Source organism: Drosophila teissieri, chromosome 2L, assembly GCF_016746235.2.
Source record: "Drosophila teissieri strain GT53w chromosome 2L, Prin_Dtei_1.1, whole genome shotgun sequence".
Lineage (NCBI taxonomy): Eukaryota > Metazoa > Arthropoda > Insecta > Diptera > Drosophilidae > Drosophila > Drosophila teissieri.
This window is the reverse complement of record NC_053029.1, coordinates 23,702,361-23,720,489: the sequence shown is the minus strand read 5'-3', so window position 1 is coordinate 23,720,489 and position 18,129 is coordinate 23,702,361. Positions and strand designations below refer to the sequence as shown.

At 44.0% G+C, this 18,129-nt stretch overlaps 1 protein-coding gene across 5 annotated transcripts in view; it reads right to left on the bottom strand.

Annotated features, from left to right (window-relative positions):
• LOC122626569 (transcription-associated protein 1) overlaps nucleotides 1–18,129 on the bottom strand; it is a 189,537-nt gene that overhangs the window by 122,710 nt on the left and 48,698 nt on the right. Inside the window, exon 3 of one of the 5 annotated variants that reach the window (XM_043806883.1) lies at nucleotides 14,681–15,117. The exons of the other annotated variants lie outside the window; for them this stretch is intronic. Coding sequence (XP_043662818.1) covers nucleotides 15,076–15,117 — 42 coding nt within the window. The 3' untranslated portion in view covers nucleotides 14,681–15,075. Of the gene's footprint in view, nucleotides 1–14,680; nucleotides 15,118–18,129 lie in introns of those variants that run through there. 5 annotated transcript variants of the gene reach the window in all.

Genomic DNA, 18,129 nt, shown 5'->3' with positions numbered 1-18,129 from the left:
AAACGACCCGAGCGGCAGAATTCTACGAAACAAGTTGAAATGGGTGGAAGCAGCCCTAGCCACCAAATGTTTTGATATCCTAGCCAAAGAACCTGGCCCCCCTCCCGACTGCAAAGACGTTGGATGGTTTCAAGGTGGCGTCAAGGTGATCGCCTGCGACGACGAACGCTCTGCGAAGCTGTACAAAGCCGCAGTAAAGGAGCTGGGGGAGGTGTATGAGGGCGCCGGACTTGTTGCGCTGAGCTGGTCCGACGTACCTTGCCGACCCCGTGCAAAGATCTGGATCCCGGCATCCAAGGCGCCGGAGCAGATCCCCGCCATGCTGCAGCGATGCAACCCGCACCTTCCCACCTTGGACTGGCGAGTGGTGAAGGTCGACGAGATGGAGGGGCCAACAAACCAGGCCATCCTCATCCTCAACAAGGAGTCCCTAGCTCCCATTAAGGCCGCTCACGGGGAGCTAAGCTTCGGCTTCAGCTCAGTGACCATAAAGGTCTATAAATCGGACTCCGCCAAGGAGGATCAGGAAGGCGGTGGAGGAGTGATCGCGGAGATTGCATCCGAGATCGAGGCATCTGAAACCGAGGACGGCTACTCGACAGATGCCTCAATCCTCCGCAGCCTTGCGAACATGGGTCCAATGACGGACCTAGATACATCGGACGAGATGGGAGCCGACACAACCAGATTAACCTCCACCACAGTAAGGCAGCTTCCGCTGCTCTTCAACTCCATCTGGCTGAGGATGGAGTCGACATAGTCCTGATCCAGGAACCTTGGGAAGGTTTCAGGATTAGGGACTAAGGAATATAAGCTTCTAACAGCTCCCAGCGAAGGTAAAGTAAGGGCATCTTAGCCAAAAAGCACCTTAGCATTTTTCTGCTCCACAATTACAGCGATGCAGATAACGGGGCAGACACCGTGGAGAGTCAGCCATCTCCTTTCCGAGTGCTGTCATCGTACATGGCTTACGAAAGGCAAGAACCGCCAGATAAGCTGGTAAGGAGACTGGCAGAAGACAGCGAAAAGCAAAACATAGGCCTACTAATAGGCTGTAATGCTAACGCCCACCATACACAATGGGTAAGTACAGACACAAACGACCGCGGTGAGTCTCTTTTTATCTTTATCTTTAGTTCAAATCTCTTCATATGCAATAAAGGTAATGACCCCACCTTTATCATTAAGAACCGTAACGAGGTAATAGACCTAACTCTCGTCTCTAAACCACTATTAGAGACAGTAGGAGGGTGCTAGATAAGCACACTTTCTCGGACCACAGGTATATAGAAACAACCCTCACAACCAGCCCCCCAAGACCAGCAGTTTTTTCTAACCCAAGGAAAACAGACTGGCAAAAATACAAAAATATTCTAAGGGAAAAAATCCCAGTGGACCCAAATCTGCAGGTCCAGACAAAATCATACCCGCACAAATCCGACATGCGGGAAACATAGCCATAAACAGGCTTCTAGACATTTTTAAAAGGTCCTTACTTCTTGGACACCTACTGTAATCGTGGCTAGAGTCCCGAATTGTCTTCATCCCCAAAGCAGGGAAACAATCACACACGACCCCCAAGGATTTCAGACCAATTAGTCTGTCATCCTTCCTACTAAAGACCCTTGAAAGAATCATTCGGCTGTAGGATAATAGCCTATGCGGACCACGTTGCTATCATCTTCCCAGGCAAATACCCTCAAAAATTATGCGATCTCATGAGCGAAAAGCTCAGTGTTTTGTCCAACTGGACCAAAAATAACGGATTAGGAATTAACCCCTCAAAGACCGAGCTGGTTCTCTTCACTAGGAAGTATAATATACCAGACTTAGTCCCACCTATCCTCAACAATCAAAGACTTTCCTTCAGTAGCAGCGCAAGGTGCCTGGGCGTAATACTTGACAGGAAACTAAACTGGAATCTGAATCAATAGCACTCTTCACGTGCAAGAAAGCAATAGAGCTCAAATGGGTCATGACACCCTATATAGTAAACTGGATATATACGGCCATCATCAGACCAATACTACTGTATGGGATCGTAGTATGGTGGCCGGCCCTGAAAAAGAAATCCAGCATAAAAATGCTAGCAAAGATGCAAAGAGCCGCGGCACTTTGCATCAGTAGTGCTTTACGCACCACCCCAAACGAAGCCCTAAACGCCATACTCAACCTCCCAAGCCCAGAACTAGCTGGCATGGAACAGGCCGCAGTAGCGGCAATCAGGCTTAGAGATACCAAACAGTGGAACCCACAAGAAGCGGGTCACTTATGTATCCTAAAACACACCCAAATAGTCCCCTTCAGGACAGAATACTGTACTCCAACGGAATACATACAAACACCGTTCAACACTATTATCCCAGAAAGGTACAAGTGGAACTCACAAACACCTGGCCCCCAGAATGCAATATGCTTCTATACGGACGGATCAAAACTACAGAACAGAGTAGGAGGAGGAGTTTACTCCGAACAACTAGGCCTACGCATCTCGTTTAGACTCCCCGATCATTGCAGCGTCTTCCAAGCGGAAGTAGCAGCAATAAGGGAGGCCCTAAAGCATTTAAAAGCACTAAAACCGGAAGGCTTATACGTAAACATTTTCAGTGATAGCCAAGCAGCAATCAAATCGATTGGCTCAATCTCAAGCCACTCAACAACAGTATCGAATTGCCGATCATCTTTACACGAGATGACACAAGAATTCGTAATCAGCCTTATATGGGTACTCGGACACAGGGACATAGAAGGCAACTCCATCGCAGATGAACTAGCTCGAGAAGGCACTACCGCGCCACTCATACAAGAGATAGAGGGCATGAGTATGCCTTTAGCCACATGTATATTACTACTAAGGGAAAACCTAAGCCGAAACAAACAGACAATATGGGAAAATACCACACATTGTCGCCTAACACGCCAAATATGGCCAAAAATAAACCCAAAAAGAACGTCAAAGCTCTTAAGGCTGACCAGAGCAGACCTCAGCACTGCCATGAGAGTTATCACAGGGCATTGGTTGATAGGCACCCATGCCAGAAGACTAAATGCCCCGTATAATGATTTCTGCCGTAGCTGTAGGGACGAGGAAATGGAAGAAACGGTAGAGCATTTATTGTGCCACTGCCCAGCACTGTCCGACCTATCCGACACCGATCCACATCGGATACAACCGATACAACCTAACCTATGGCCCATCGGCCATATGTTATTTATTCTACAAACATCCACAGTGTTTAGCTATTGAGATTTTTCAATAGCTGTTGCGAATAATAAATAGCCGAAGAAAGTTTGTTTATTTTCCGATACTGTTTATTTTGTTAATTGTTTATGACAGCTAGGGCCGACCAAGAGCTATATCGAATTCACAAGTTGAGTCTTTGCCGAAAAACGAAGAAGTGACAATTGGCGGGACAGACAGGCGAATGCAGCCCCCAAGCTTAATGTAGGTAGATAACAAAGAGAACAAGGAATGAGCGCCGTCAGATAAATACGTGCGAGAACAGCGGTTTGCACTACGGGCATCGCAACTGCTACCACTGACTACTTCGGCTTACCATATTAAGATTATAAGATTAGTATACTGCACAGTTTTGCCGGCTGAATGACCCAACATCCTCCCCTCGTTGGCAGCTTGGTTTCCAACAGAGTCCTCAAGAGGAAGCAGAGACAGCTTGTTCACTGCCCGTCTTATTACTCCAGACGCGGTCCTCAATTCTGCAAATCGAGCGACGCCGTCTCTGCCAGGAATCAACTGCATGACTCTTGCCAAAGGCCATCTCATTGGGAGAAGATTCTCGTCCTTAACAAGAACGATGTTGTCCACCGCTACGCCAGGCTTTGGGGTGCGCCACTTGGAGCGCTGCTGGAGCAACGTCAAGTACTCTTCCTTCCATCGCGACGAAAAGATTTGCTTAAGAAAGGAGATGCGCTGCCAAGAGTCAAGCCGATTATAGTTTAGGCCCGTTATATCTGGCTCGTCAAACGACGAAGGCGGACCACCATTGAGAAAATGCGCCGGAGTGAGGACGTCCGATCTGGCAGGGTTCTCTGATATGGGAACTAAAGGTCTGGAGTTAATAACTGCCGGAGTTAATAACTGCCACACCAGCGTCCTCAGCTCGTCGAAGGTCAGTACCGCCGTACCCACAGCGCGGTAGAAATGATGCTTGGCCGTTTTCACCGCCGCTTCCCAAAGTCCACCGAAATGGGGCGACCGTGGAGGGATGAACCGCCAGTCAATCGTCTCCGAAAGGCAAAAATTGGCCGACAAAGTTGGTGGCGTTGTCTGACCAAATTTGCTTCGGCTTCCGCCGGGTGCATATGAACCTCTTGAGTCCGCACAGAAACGCAACTGTCGAGAGATCCTTGATCAGCTCCAGGTGCACTGCCTTGGTTGCAAAGCATATAAATACGCAGACGTAGCATTTAACCGCGGGCTTGTTGCGAGTATCCGACTTGTGAAAGAAGGGTCCACAGAAGTCTATGCCAGCAACCTCAAAAGCGTGAGATCCTTCCAAGCGCTCCTTGGGAAGGTCCGCCATTATGTGCTCTATCAGCCGCGGCTTCATCCGAAAACATCTAACGCATCTGTTCACGGCCTTGGTAACCGTCTTCCTCCCCCCAATAGGCCAATATTGGGATCGAATTGCACCCAGAAGAGCTCGAGGTCCGGCATGAAGATTGCTTTCATGGTAATGCGAAATAATTGCCAGAGTCACCGGATGGGACCTTGGAAGGATTTTTGGGTGGCGGCCATCAAAGTCCAATGACGAATTCCGGAGGCGACCGCCTACTCTAAGAAGTCCAAACTGATCCAGGAACGTCGACAGCGAGGATATGGGACTAGACGAGGAAACTCTTCCCAGCGTTTTTAGGGACTGCATGTCCTCCCATAACTGCGCGCGCTGCACCAACCGCAGCATCATCTGAGTACCCTCTTGAATGTGTGCGACGGTGAGCCCAGGATGACGAATTCCATTACAAAATTTGTAAATGTATGCAAACACTCGTTGCAGTGAGGGGTACGAATTTGCAAATTTGGAGCTAGCAATTACATCCACGTACGGCGACTTTACGATGAACACACTTCGACGAAGCTCAAGCACCGGTTTGTCAGGACAAACAGCTGTTGGCCAATCTCTTTCAGGCTCCGTAAGATAGGCGGTTCCATGCGCCCAGAGTGACGATTCGCTAAGCTCAGACGGCAAGGATCCTCTGGATAAGATGTCAGCCGGATTTAACGCTGTTGGAACATAACGCCAAGCCGTTACATCTGGCAGCTCCTGAATGGCAGCAACCCTATTTGCCACAAATATGTTGAACCTGGCGGGCTCATCTCGGATCCAGGAAAGTGCCACCGTCGAGTCGCACCAACAATAGTAGCGTCCTTTAAATACTTTCAAGCCAACTATTTCCCTCATGATTTTAGCCAGAAGATCCGCACCACAAAGCTCCAGCTTTGGTACTGTTATGGTCTTCAACGGAGCTATGCGCGACTTCGGACAAAGCAAATGGCTAAAACTTTGATTCCCTTTAGAAACCACATAAACGAGTTTGTATACTTGAAGGTCATCTATTGGGGAGTCCCTCCATACAATGCACTGCAAATAGCTATCTTCTTGCGAGACTCTTACACATCGGTACATTTTACATACAGTGGCGAGCAAAAGTGAGTGCATGTTCATAACTCTCGACTTTCATCATCTATAAAAACAAAACTAAATCAGGTAATCCAATAATTTTTTTTATTTTTGTTTACCTATCCTATTTTTAACAAATATGACAAAGAAAACCGTAACAATATGTATTCAGCGAAGACTTAGAAAATAAAAACCAAAAAAAGTCGCAAAAAATCACTTTTGCACGTTATAAGAAAATAAAGAAAAAATTAATTTTTAATATATTGTCCATAGAGCCTTATTATGAATTACTTGATTTACTCGAGATGGCATACTCTCTACCAAGTTTTCAATGACTTCCTTGGAAATTCGGTTCCATTCATCTTGTACACGCTCCCAAAGATTGGTCATGTTTGTTGGAGCTGAGTCGTACTGCCCGTGCCTTCGTTTCACGATTGACCAAAGATTTTCAATCGGATTGAGGTCAGGACTTTGTGCTGGCCACTCCATCAACTTGAAATTTTGTTCACCAATCCATTCCTTGACAATTTTCGCTGTGTGCTTCGGATCGCCGTCTTGTTGAAAAATATTATCTTCTTCCGAATACGCACATTTCCCCATAAAAATGGGAAGATGGGTTTGCAAAATATGCGGATAGTCCTCCTTTCGCATAATGCCATCTATTAAATGCAGGGGGCAGACTTGCCACCATGTGAAGCATCCTCAGACCATTATATTTCCGCCGCCATGTTTAACCGTTTGCTTCACATGGTGTCTTTGAATCCGTTCTACGGGTCTACGCCAGCAGTATTGTTTACCATCTGACTGGAAACGGTTGAACTTGGACTCATCAAACCAGACAACACGTTTCCAATCATCTGTGGTCCAATCTTTGTGCTCTCTCGCAAATTTTAGACGCGCCTTAACATTTTTTTCGGATAATGGAGGTTTGTTTTTTTTAACAGCCGCTGCATATCCAATGTTGCTCAGCGCTCTTCTGGCAGTCCACTCGCTAACGTTTTTGTTTATGGCCAAAGATGCTTCTTTAGGTGTTAGCAGCCTATTTTTCTTCATCTGGGATATTCCTTATTCCTTAGTCGGGCATCTGAGTCCGATAATAATTTTTTGCGACCTTTCTGTTGCGATCTTGATGTCACATTTCGGCGTTTTTGAGCTGCAATCACTGCCGATTGGCTTATACCGAGCGAAAATTGTCAAGAAATGGATTGGTGAACAAAATTTCAAGTTGATGGAGTGACAAAGTCCTGACCTCAATCCGATTGAAAATCTTTGGTCAGTCGTGAAACGAAGGCTCGGGCAGTACGACTCAGCTCCAACAAACATTTTTATTATTTTTTACGCGCGAGTCCCACGGCCACACCTCCCGCCCAACCGACCGAGGGGCGCTGCCGTGTATCGTACGGCTCGAATCGCGGGAAGATAGACGCGATATAGAAGACAGTAATGGACGAGGAAATATATGTATGCTAGTAGTAATATCTAAGAATTCGTTAAGTATGTTAGTATTGATCGCTTTAGAAACGGCAGAGAGTCAGAATTAGAGATAATAGGATAGAATCTATTATAGTCAGAACATAATACTCTGTAGGTATCATGCAACTCATAGTTAGATCTACAATGATTTAAAATTAAAGGTACGTAATTTCTAGTAAATCTGCTTGGAACAGTGAAGTTTAGCCGACTAACCAAGTCGGGACTATCCACTTCACCACGAATAAGGTTAAAAATAAAGACTGTTCCCAGCATCGTTCTACGGTTAACTTACCCTCCAAGTTAATTAACATTAATCTACTCGAATAAGGAGGTAATCTACGATTTGCATCCCAATTAAGGCGCCGTAAGGCAAAAAGTAAGAAGTTCTTTTGAACCGATTCAATGCGGTCCGAGTAAACTTCATATTGTGGACTTCAAACAGGTGATCCATACTCGAGGATCGGACGGACTAGAGAAATAAATAAGGTTTTGGTCATGTAAGGATCATCAAATTCCTTTGACCACCGTTTTATAAAACCAAGCACACCCCTGGCCTTATTGGCAATAGACGAAATATGGTCTGAAAATTTAAGTTTAGGGTCCAGAAGAACACCAAGATCATCAACATGTGTTATTCTGTCCAAAGGAGCACCCACTTAAAGTGTAAGTTGCGTGCATTGAGTTGGCACGACAAAAGGTCATAACTTTACACTTAGAGCCATTTAAGTTTAATACGTTATCACGGCACCATGTTTAAAAGCAATCTAGATCGGATTGTAAGTCCAAATGGCGAGAAATGTCCTTATATTGCAAGCATAGTTTTACATCATCAGCGTACATTAGTACACGCGAATGATTTATTATTAAGGGAAGGTCGTTAATAAATAAGGTAAAAAGGAGCGGACCTAGGTGGCTCCCTTGTGGGACGCCGGATGTGACTCGGAGAATACAAGAAAGAGAATTTTTAAAGAGGACCCGTTGCGTCCAGCCATTCAGATAACTTAGAATCCAATTTAGGAGATAACAGGAAACCTAATAAATCAAGTTTTTTTATTAAAAGTGAATGATTAACAGAGTCGAATGCTTTACTAAAATCCGTATAAATGACATCTGTTTGAAGATTATTTTGAACCTGTACTACGAAGAGGTTAGCTCCAGAAGGTTAGTAGTTGTTGATCTGCGTTTCATGAACCATGCTGACATGGTGAAATAATTGACCTACAAAGTGCTGCAAATGAGGAGTGATAACGTTTCAAAAGCTTAGGATAGCAGATAATTTGGAGATTCCTCTGTAATTGCTTGCATCGATTTGCTACTTTTTTACAGAATATTAATTTGACTTTGATACTGCGTAAGAGTAAGGTCGTTCGAATGAGTAACGTAGAATATGTGTTTGAAAAACTTGGCAAATAGATCGGCTATTGCCTGATCGATGTTACGAAGTATTTCAAAAATCGAACTGGTAGTTAACGAATCCTGTGCGAACTGGAACTACAACGGTTTAAATAATTCTTAAACACTGAGCATTAAGCACGGTAAAATTTAACCGAGCACTTACATAATTAGAAAATATAGATTGAGAACCGGTATTTTTAAATTTTATATAAAGTCTGGACTTAACATTTCTTAGATGTGTCAACTCTTTATTAAACCAAGGTGGTTTATTAGAGATAGACGGATAGTACATCGGAACACAAGAGTTGAAAAATGATTTAATTGCAGTATAAACAAGAGAAAACGCTATAGTCGAGTTCCCCGACTATCTGATACCCGTTACTCAGCTAGTGAAAGTGCGAAGGAGTCTTCAGCACTGACAGTTTTTGGCGGTTTGTGGGCGCTAGAGTGGGCGTGGCAAAAAGTTTTTTGGCAAATCGATAGAAATTTATAAGACTAATACAAAAATGAAAAAATATCAAAACATTTTTCAATAGTGTGGGCGTAGCAGCTTTGGGCGGTTTGTGGGCGTTAGAGTGGGCGTGGCAAAAAGGTTTTTTGGTAAATCGATAGAAATTTATAAGACTAATACAAAAATGAAAAAATATCAAAACATTTTTCAATAGTGTGGGCGTGGCAGTTTTGGGCGGTTTGTGGGCGTTAGAGTGGGCGTGGCAACATGAATCGACAAACTTGCGCTGCGTCTATGTCTCAGGAGTTAGTATGCTTAATCTCAACTTTCTACCTTTTGTAGTTCCTGAGATCTCGACGTTCATACGGACGGACAGACGGACGGACAGACGGACATGGCCAGATCGACTCAGCTATTGATCCTGATCATGAATATATATACTTTATATGGTCGGAAACGCTTCCTTCTGCCTGTTACATACTTTTCAACGAATCTAGTATACCCTTTTACTCTACGAGTAACGGGTATAAAAATATCTATGGCATCGGCCATTATGTTGCAAGAATATAGATCGGACCATTTAAAGCCAGATATAAAAAGATTTAACCTCTGAAAGTTTGCCTTACGAAAACAATGAATTCGTTTGGTTGACTTTTCTGGCCTCTCTTTTATTATGGTACCTGAGTCAATTGTCACCTCGAAAGTTGGATGGTATGGATCTTCTGGTTGACTAAGAGGTGCTACTCTAGTCAGAAACACACTTTCAGGACTTGAAACAAAACATAGATCCAATAAACGACCAAGAGAATTTCGAATATAATTAACTTGCGACAACGATATGTCAAGCAAGCCGTCAATAAAGTCATGCTGTGCTATAGGCAGGAGAATATTTGACTGTTCCTCTGTGGACCACTTAGTGCCTGGTATATTAAAGTCACCTTGGTCTCTATCGGACAGTCTGTTTGTAACGGATTGGATAGCGGACAAATGGTTGCATTTCATTCGCAACTCCTAGGCAAGTATCACAACAGTATTTTAGATTAGGGCCTTTAGCTAGGTCATCACTTGTTCGGCCGTTAAAACCAGCGCACTTAGTGTGCACCATTCTATCACATAGCCAACAGGTCATTTTTGACTGATCAGGCTTTATTACCTGACGGCATTTGTTATGGAAGCAGACAACATTGGTTTCCATGTTTAATTGGGTTTTGACCACTGTACCAAAGGACAAAATCAGAAAATGTACCGCAAGAGCGCAGTGTGCACTTTAAGATTTTGTGTGGGAGAGCGAGAGAGCGGGTGCACCGTGCAGTTGAGTACAAAAACAACACCAAACAGCACTACGGACAACGCACGAAAAATAGAGTAAACAAAACGCAAAGACAGAAAGAGAACAGATTGAATTAATTTATTAAAATAATGCACATATCACAAAAGATTCACTCGCGAAACGAACGGCACTTTAACTAGTACGGATTATGAAATTGAATTATTAAATAATTTGTTAAATTCCACCGTTGGATTTAGCAAAACAAAAATAAATTCGGAGCGCAAAAAAAAAAAGCGACCGTTCGCTTTGAAGTTAGAAGCTTTACTGAAAAACTTGGTAGAGAGTATGCCATCTCAAGTAAATCAAGTAATTCATAATAAGGCTCTATGGACAATATATTAAAAATTAATTTTTTCTTTATTTTCTTATAACGTGCAAAAGTGATTTTTTGCGACTTTTTTTGGTTTTTATTTTCTAAGTCTTCGCTGAATACATATTGTTACGGTTTTCTTTGTCCTATTTGTTAAAAATAGGATAGGTAAACAAAAATTAAAAAAATTATTGGATTACTTGCTTTAGTTTTGTTTTTTTAGATGATGAAAGTCGAGAGTTATGAACATGCACTCACTTTTGCTCGCCACTGTATGTCTCCTGTAACGGCAACTGGGTGTGAGCGAAATCGAATTAGGATGTGAAATAGCTTGGGCTGGATGACCGGGCCAGCCATTAACACATCGTTAAGCGAGTAAGCAGTGGAAGTGGCAGCTGATCCGTCAAAGACAACGCGAAGCTTGGTGGTAGTGCTATCCTCCTTCATGACGCAGTGATGTGGTAAAAAATATCGGCACGAGCTGACCTCAGATGCAGGCACAGGCGACATATGTCCCAGATCACGATATTCCTTCATGAACGCCGCATATTTAACCCTCAAGCCAGGGTGCTTTGTAAGCTTCCTCTCCAGCGACAAGAATCTCCGCAACGCCTGAGGATAGGAATCTCCTAAAGAATCCAAATGGAGTTTTAGCGGCAACCGTACCGAGTAATCGCCAGCTGGCAATCGGGTGTAATTTTTAACAAAGTGGGCCTCGCAATCTAGCTCCTCCTTAGTGGCTAGAACTATTGGGCCGGGACAATTTTCTACCTCCCAAAAGCGCTGCAGAAGTGCATCAAGTTCAACATCAATGCTGTTTTCCTTGCTGGCTGAAGAAGGAACACGTGAAGCAATTAAGGCGCTACCACAAGGGCGCGCGCAGCCTCCAGACACAACCCAGCCCAGACGAGTTTTTTGAAGCAATGGCAGTCCTGGCAACAACTTTATCTGACCTACGCACAGCAGCTCATAAAACAGGCTAGCTCCTATTAACAGGTCAACACGCTGAGCTTTATGAAATTCCGGGTCGGCAAGCTGCAGGTTTTCTGGAATCTTCCAGTCCCCAATGTCCACATTAAAACTTGGCTGGCGATCCGTGATATTGGGAGCGATAACTGCTGTTATGCTCGTTGAGAAATCCGAAGTGACAGACCGCATCGCAATTCCTACCGAGAATCCATCAGTCGCGAAATCGGAATCCCCGATTCCAGTGACGGAGCCGGACGATCTCGACCTCTTAAGTTGCAGTTGATTTGCAAACCGAGAGGTGACCAAGTGCAGTTGAGAGCCAGTATCTAACAAGGCCCTGCAGGGAACGAACAGTCCCGACCGATTCTGCACTAGAACGGTTGCAGTGGCTAGCAGCACAAGGTCATTACCGAGAGCCTGGGCAATTAGAGTAGAAGAAGTCGAAAGCGGGGCAGAAGGCTCAGTGTGGGAGCTTGAAGACACCGGAACATGTGGCTGCGAGGAGGTCGGACCATCTAGATGGAGCAGCGTATGATGCCTGATTCCACAGGTGCGGCAGCGGCTCGAGCTGCACTGGCGTAGCTGATGACCTGCCTTTAGGCAATTTAGGCAAAGTGCTAGTCTCTTTGCCTCGCGCAGACGATCTACTGGCGCTAAGTCTCTAAATTGCGGGCAATAATATATGGCATGCTCTGCACTATGGCAAAGCACGCAACCAACAGAATTTTGGGTGGTAGCAACTAGCGTCGAACGATTTCTGCCCACCTGAACGCCTGGCGCATAGGTGGCCATGGCGCAATCCACGGCCTCCAAAGTCCTTCATCGCTGCTCCAGGAATGCAGCCATCGATTCCCACGACGGAATAAGGTTGACAAAGACCGGATCCTCCAAGCGCTCCTCCCACTTAGCTTGGCTCGCCGCATCCAGCTTTTGCAGCAGCACTTGCACTATGATACAGCCAGCGATTTGCTCAGTGGTGCCCAAACCCTTCAACGCACGAATGTGAGCGTTAAACTTGTCCGACAATTCCCGAAGCGATGCCACTGAACCATTCCGTACTACCTTTAAACCCAGAATCTCGGTGATGTGCGCCTGAAAAACGAGACGCCGATTATCAATCCTTTTTTGAAGCAACTCTAAAGCCGCTTCGTAATTGCCGTTTGAGATCTCCAATGATCGGATAGTTTCCAGCGCTGAATCCCTCAAACATGACCGCAGATGTTGAAATTTCTCAATGTTGGAGAGGTCCGGATGGCTGTCGATTATACTCGTGAACACGGAGTAAAAATCCGCCCAGTTTGCGTAGCCTCCGCCAAACGTTGGCAGCTGCACAGGCGGCAACGGCATCGGCCTCGGCCACGGCTGCGTCTGATGACCACTACACTGGTGGGGCACAACACCTTCCGCAAGCGTTGAGTGCGGCGCGAAATGCACATTGCGTTTGGCTATTTCCGCGCGCACACTAGCCTTGAATTCAACGATGAATTCATCGAAACTCTCGCTCATTTCACTGCCAATTTCGTCGAAATCCAATTCCTCCAGTTCTGTATGCAGAACATTGAAGGCACTTTGCAGCTCATCAATCTGCTCCAGCCTCACCGTAAGAGTGGGTTCGTCGTAACCGCTTAGCGTATCATTAGACAGCGACGTTTGTAGCCTCTGCTGAACAGCGCATTGGATTTGCGCTTTAAAAAGGTCACCCTGTTTTTGTCACTTTCAGCGGGCATAGCAACAAATCGCGCAGCCCCCAAGCTTAATGTAGGTAGATAACAAAGAGAACAAGGAATGAGCGCCGTACAGATAAATACGTGCGAGAACAGCGGTTTGCACTATGGGCAGCACTTCACAGCAAGAAGTCCTTCAAAAGCCACAGCCACGCCGATCGAGTATCCCCATCCGAAGCAGTACCCGACCTCGCCAAGAACAGATTCCAGCCAACAGATTTCAAAAGTCGTAAAACTACTAACAATATAAAATTTTAGGGGAGAGATGTGATATGTATTGTAATTTCTAAAAAATATTGCATCATATATTCCTACAAGAATTCCCTGAAAAGAGCCTTTCTTACGCAACCTATATATTAACATTGCATCATCTTTTTACATGTATACACAAATACTAACATAACAGAGACATGTATAAAAGGAGCCGAACATAGCCAAATAAAGTCACTCGCATAATTACCCTCAACCCGATCGTGTCGTCGTATTATTTGAAACACAACAAATAACATCAATGGGAACTTTGTTCATACATGTTAAGTCAAAACCCGGTCTGGCAGATCTTGAGGGTGGTGACGTTTGAGTCTTCTGTCCGGAAATCTGCAATTTGCAGTGCCGCGTTGCCCAGGTAGTAAATCCAATCTCTCCTTGTATTTTTTTATCACCTCCTGGATTTTATCTCCTATTTTTGTGACCTTGAAATCACGTTCGATATCAGAGTTCCATATATACCACGGAGCACCGGTAATTTTACACAGGCTTTTCGACTGTAGTATTCGTCATTTTTTTGTAGGTGGGTTTTGGCACTTGGATAGCATAAAATAGGCCAGGAGCTAATATGCACTTATAGATCCCAACTTTATTTTCCAAGGACAGTTTATTTCTTGGTGCCGTCAGACAGGACAATTTTGCAAGCTTGGACTTGAATGCTTGCTGAACCGAGGGTACATGTTTTCCAAATGTTAATCTTCTGTCTAGAATGTCTAGAATTATAAATACACTACAGATGCAAAAAATAAATGAATTGGTTTTTTAAAAATAACAAGGTTAATATCATGACCATTTTCAGGAAATAGTCCGAGAACGGTGGGATATGGAGATCGTGGGGAAAACGGGCGAGAATGGGTACCACTTCGGCTGTGACAATTTAAAGCTCCTCAAACGTAAATCATAAAGTCAATATTATTGTAAAGTAGGCCATTTGCGCTCTTCGCAGCCGCTGCCCAAAGGGCTCCAAATTTGGCAGCTCTGGCAGGAAAAAAATTAAACTTTAAAAAATCGGTGGCGTTATTCTTCGCTGGTCTTTTGAGTATAATTTTCCTTCAGAAACTTACACTTATTCGCAGCTCCAACGAATTGGGTTCTTTCTTTTCCGCAGTAGGTGCCTTTATAAATTAAAGACCGAGAAACCATTCTCTTCAGTCGCTCTAGAGCATTGGGTCCTGTATGACAATTCCGCAGATGCAAATGACGAGCGTATATTCATGCGGAATGTGATTTACTGGATATGATGAGAAACCATTCTCTTCAGCGCTGCGGAAAATGGTTCGTTCGGAGGATCAGAAACCACTTCGATTTGATTTGCTTTGGTTGCCATGCAAATAATGACGGCTAAAACCGACTTTTAAGGACACTATCCTCTGATACGTAAGTATGGCTCCATACTTTTGAATAGGTTGTCGCCCTAGAGCATTGGGTCCTGTATGACAATTCCGCAGATGCAAATGACGAGGGTATATTCATGCGGATATGATGTTTTTCGTATTCAGGAATGTCGGCATTGTCTAATCGTCCTCCAACCCGGATAAGCACGATATCCTGACGAACTGTTAGCAAATAGATTAAAGAACAAATTACTGGTTTGGATTTCGTAATAATCGTAAGTATCGTAAATGTATACGAGTGGTGCTGCACATTCCAAATAAGGCACAACGATGTGCGCCGAAGCTCTTTAGGCGAAAAAAGTGTGCCAGGAGTAGTACGAAACGGAAGACGTCAGCGATGTTCGTTCATTTGTAAAGAACATAGTATTCGACAACTGTTGTGCTGAACGTTATCTTTCTGTGTTCTGATTTGACGGCGTCCGCATCAATATTTCACGATCCACGATTTGGGATAAAGTTGGCCAAGGTGCAGATGACTGCATCAAGAGCGATGGTCATAATAGCCACATAGATGCTTTGAGTTCTTATGTAGTTGCACATAAAATATGAAACAATATCAGACTGTTTGGGTCAGCTAGGTACTGCTGTCAGCGAAGAGGTGCGTACAGTTGCGCTCCACATAATTCCAATTAGGAAAAGCATTTTTTCATTACGGGTGACGCAATTTTCCAGTCAGCAAGTGAACAGCGATGTTTTCACATGCTGTCTGTGAATAGATGGTTAGCAAAACCAGTGGAACGACCGAAGCAACAATAGCTGAGAATGGGAATAATGACACCGATTAAATCGAATCCAGACACTTGATCCAAGCTATGTAAATGGTTTGTGGCACGCTGTCGTCAGCGAGCTTTTTGGAAAGTCTTAGCAACAAAAATATTTTCCGACAGGAGTCAAGTGGGGCGATGCATCTCAGCGAGAAGAAACAAGCTGCGTATTGCCGAGTATTTGGCTGAAGAGGTATCGAATGTTAGCGTGTTTAGCCCGACCAAGTTAAAACTATTGTCTGAAAGTGCTCTACAAAAAACGTTCTGATAAATTCGGTCATCGATGCCAAGATTTACCTCCATGTACATTTTGGTATATACCGAAAAGCGAAAACTGTACCAGAAAGTGCAGAACCTGGGACCCTTTGATTGACGAAAAGGGTGTGTATGTGACTTAGAAAGATCTTGGCATTACCGGTGTGAAAAATGTACTGAGCTACTGCCGTCAGCAGCGGGAATAATTTGATTGCCAATAACACGCGAGACGATGAAAATTTGAAAGTAAATTGCAAATGTGTCTTCCGCCGTTAAAAATTTTTTCGAAATGGTTATTAAATCTAAACAATTATTTTTTGTTGCGCGTGAGTTTATACAAAATAAAATGCAATGTTGTGATTTTGACCACATAAAATTTTTCTGAGCAAGTCAGAGGGGTGCAACGACCCGCCGAAATGCCATCCAAGACCGGATGCGCCAACAACAACAACGACGACACTGAGCCAGCGATGTACAAGGGCCAGCGTAATGTGAGGCGGGCATGTGCGCGCTGCTAAGACCGCTGCCTCCAACCGAAGACTTAGCGACCTGAATATATTATATTTAATTTGTATTTAGTTCGTAATTGACCAGAATTAAGAGCAGTTGGCTCTAATAAACTAATACAAATAAATAATTCAAATAATAACTTAACTGGTTTAATTGGCGCCCAACACGCCTAAGTGTCGCAATAAAGCATAGCTCGCAAATAACTGTCAACCGTTTTTCGTTTCGCGGTCGGCACTCGAACACAACCGAAAAAGACGACACGCGAGTGCTCTCGCTCTAAACAGAACTTTTCGTTTTTCTTTGTTTTGGTTTTCGGTCAACTGTTTTCAGTCGCGTGGTTCTTGTTATGCTCACTCAACAACAACTCAGAGAGAGCGAGCCAACTGAACGCTCGCTCGTTGAGGGTCAGCAGAAGACCGAAAAAACGAAAGACTCATCGTAAACAGTCTTTTGTCTTCAGAGCCTTTTAAACAAAGCTTAGCAAAAATTTTTTTTTTTTTGGCACAAAAATTAGAACACTCCAAACGCACCGAATCCACAAGCACGTGTGACTTACAAATTGACTGATAATTCGCATATATGTACATACACAAATGCAAAAGACTTTTATTTTCTTCGCTCGTTGCAAAACGGTCAGCGAATAAGCAGAGCAATAGGGAAACACGAAATTGGTTTTTGGTTGAGCACAGACCATTCGTTCAAGAGACACTGGTGAACGGTTCTTGTCTGATTTTTTGCGCAAGTGGTGCGCATAAAACAGTTATTTGGTGACTGCAAGAAACGGTCAACTGTTATTTGCGAGCTCTGCAATAAAGTAAAATCCGTAATAAAAAGATCAAGTAATCAAGGTCTCGTGATCGGGTTTTCTTTAAAAACACTTCGGACTCACGCACTGCACAACAACAGTGAATAACAACAACGCTGCACAGCAGCAGTGAAAAACCGCTGCATATCAACAGTAAAACAACAAAATCAACGACAACCAGAGGACAAACAGATCAACCGACTACCGTCTTCGCTGCATTTCAATATACCAATATAACATGTAAGTGAGATCTTTATTTTCTATTTACCTCTTTGAACGTCAACAAGACATGTGTGCCACTTTTTGAAAAAAATACACATAATAAATAATGATATAATGAAAAAACAAGAGAGAACGCTATAGTCGAGTTCCCCGACTATCTGATACCCGTTACTCAGTTAGTGAAAGTGCGAAGGAGTCTTCAGCACTGACAGTTTTTGGCGGTTTGTGGGCGCTAGAGTGGGCGTGGCAAAAAGTTTTTTGGCAAAACGTTAGAAATTTATAAGATTAATACAAAATTGAAAAAATATCAAAACATTTTTTAAAAGTGTGGGCGTGGCAGTTTTGGGTGGTTTGTGGGCGTTAGAATGGGCGTGGCAAAACAGGAATCGACAAACTTGCGCTGCGTCTATGTCTTAGGAGTCAGTATGCTTAATCTCAACTTTCTACCTTTTGTAGTTCCTGAGATCTCGACGTTCATACGGACCGACAGACGGACGGACATGGCCAGATCGACTCGGCTATTGATCCTGATCAAGAATATATATATATATGGTCGGAAACGCTTCCTTCTGCCTGTTACATACTTTTCAACGAATCTAGTATACCCTTTTACTCTAC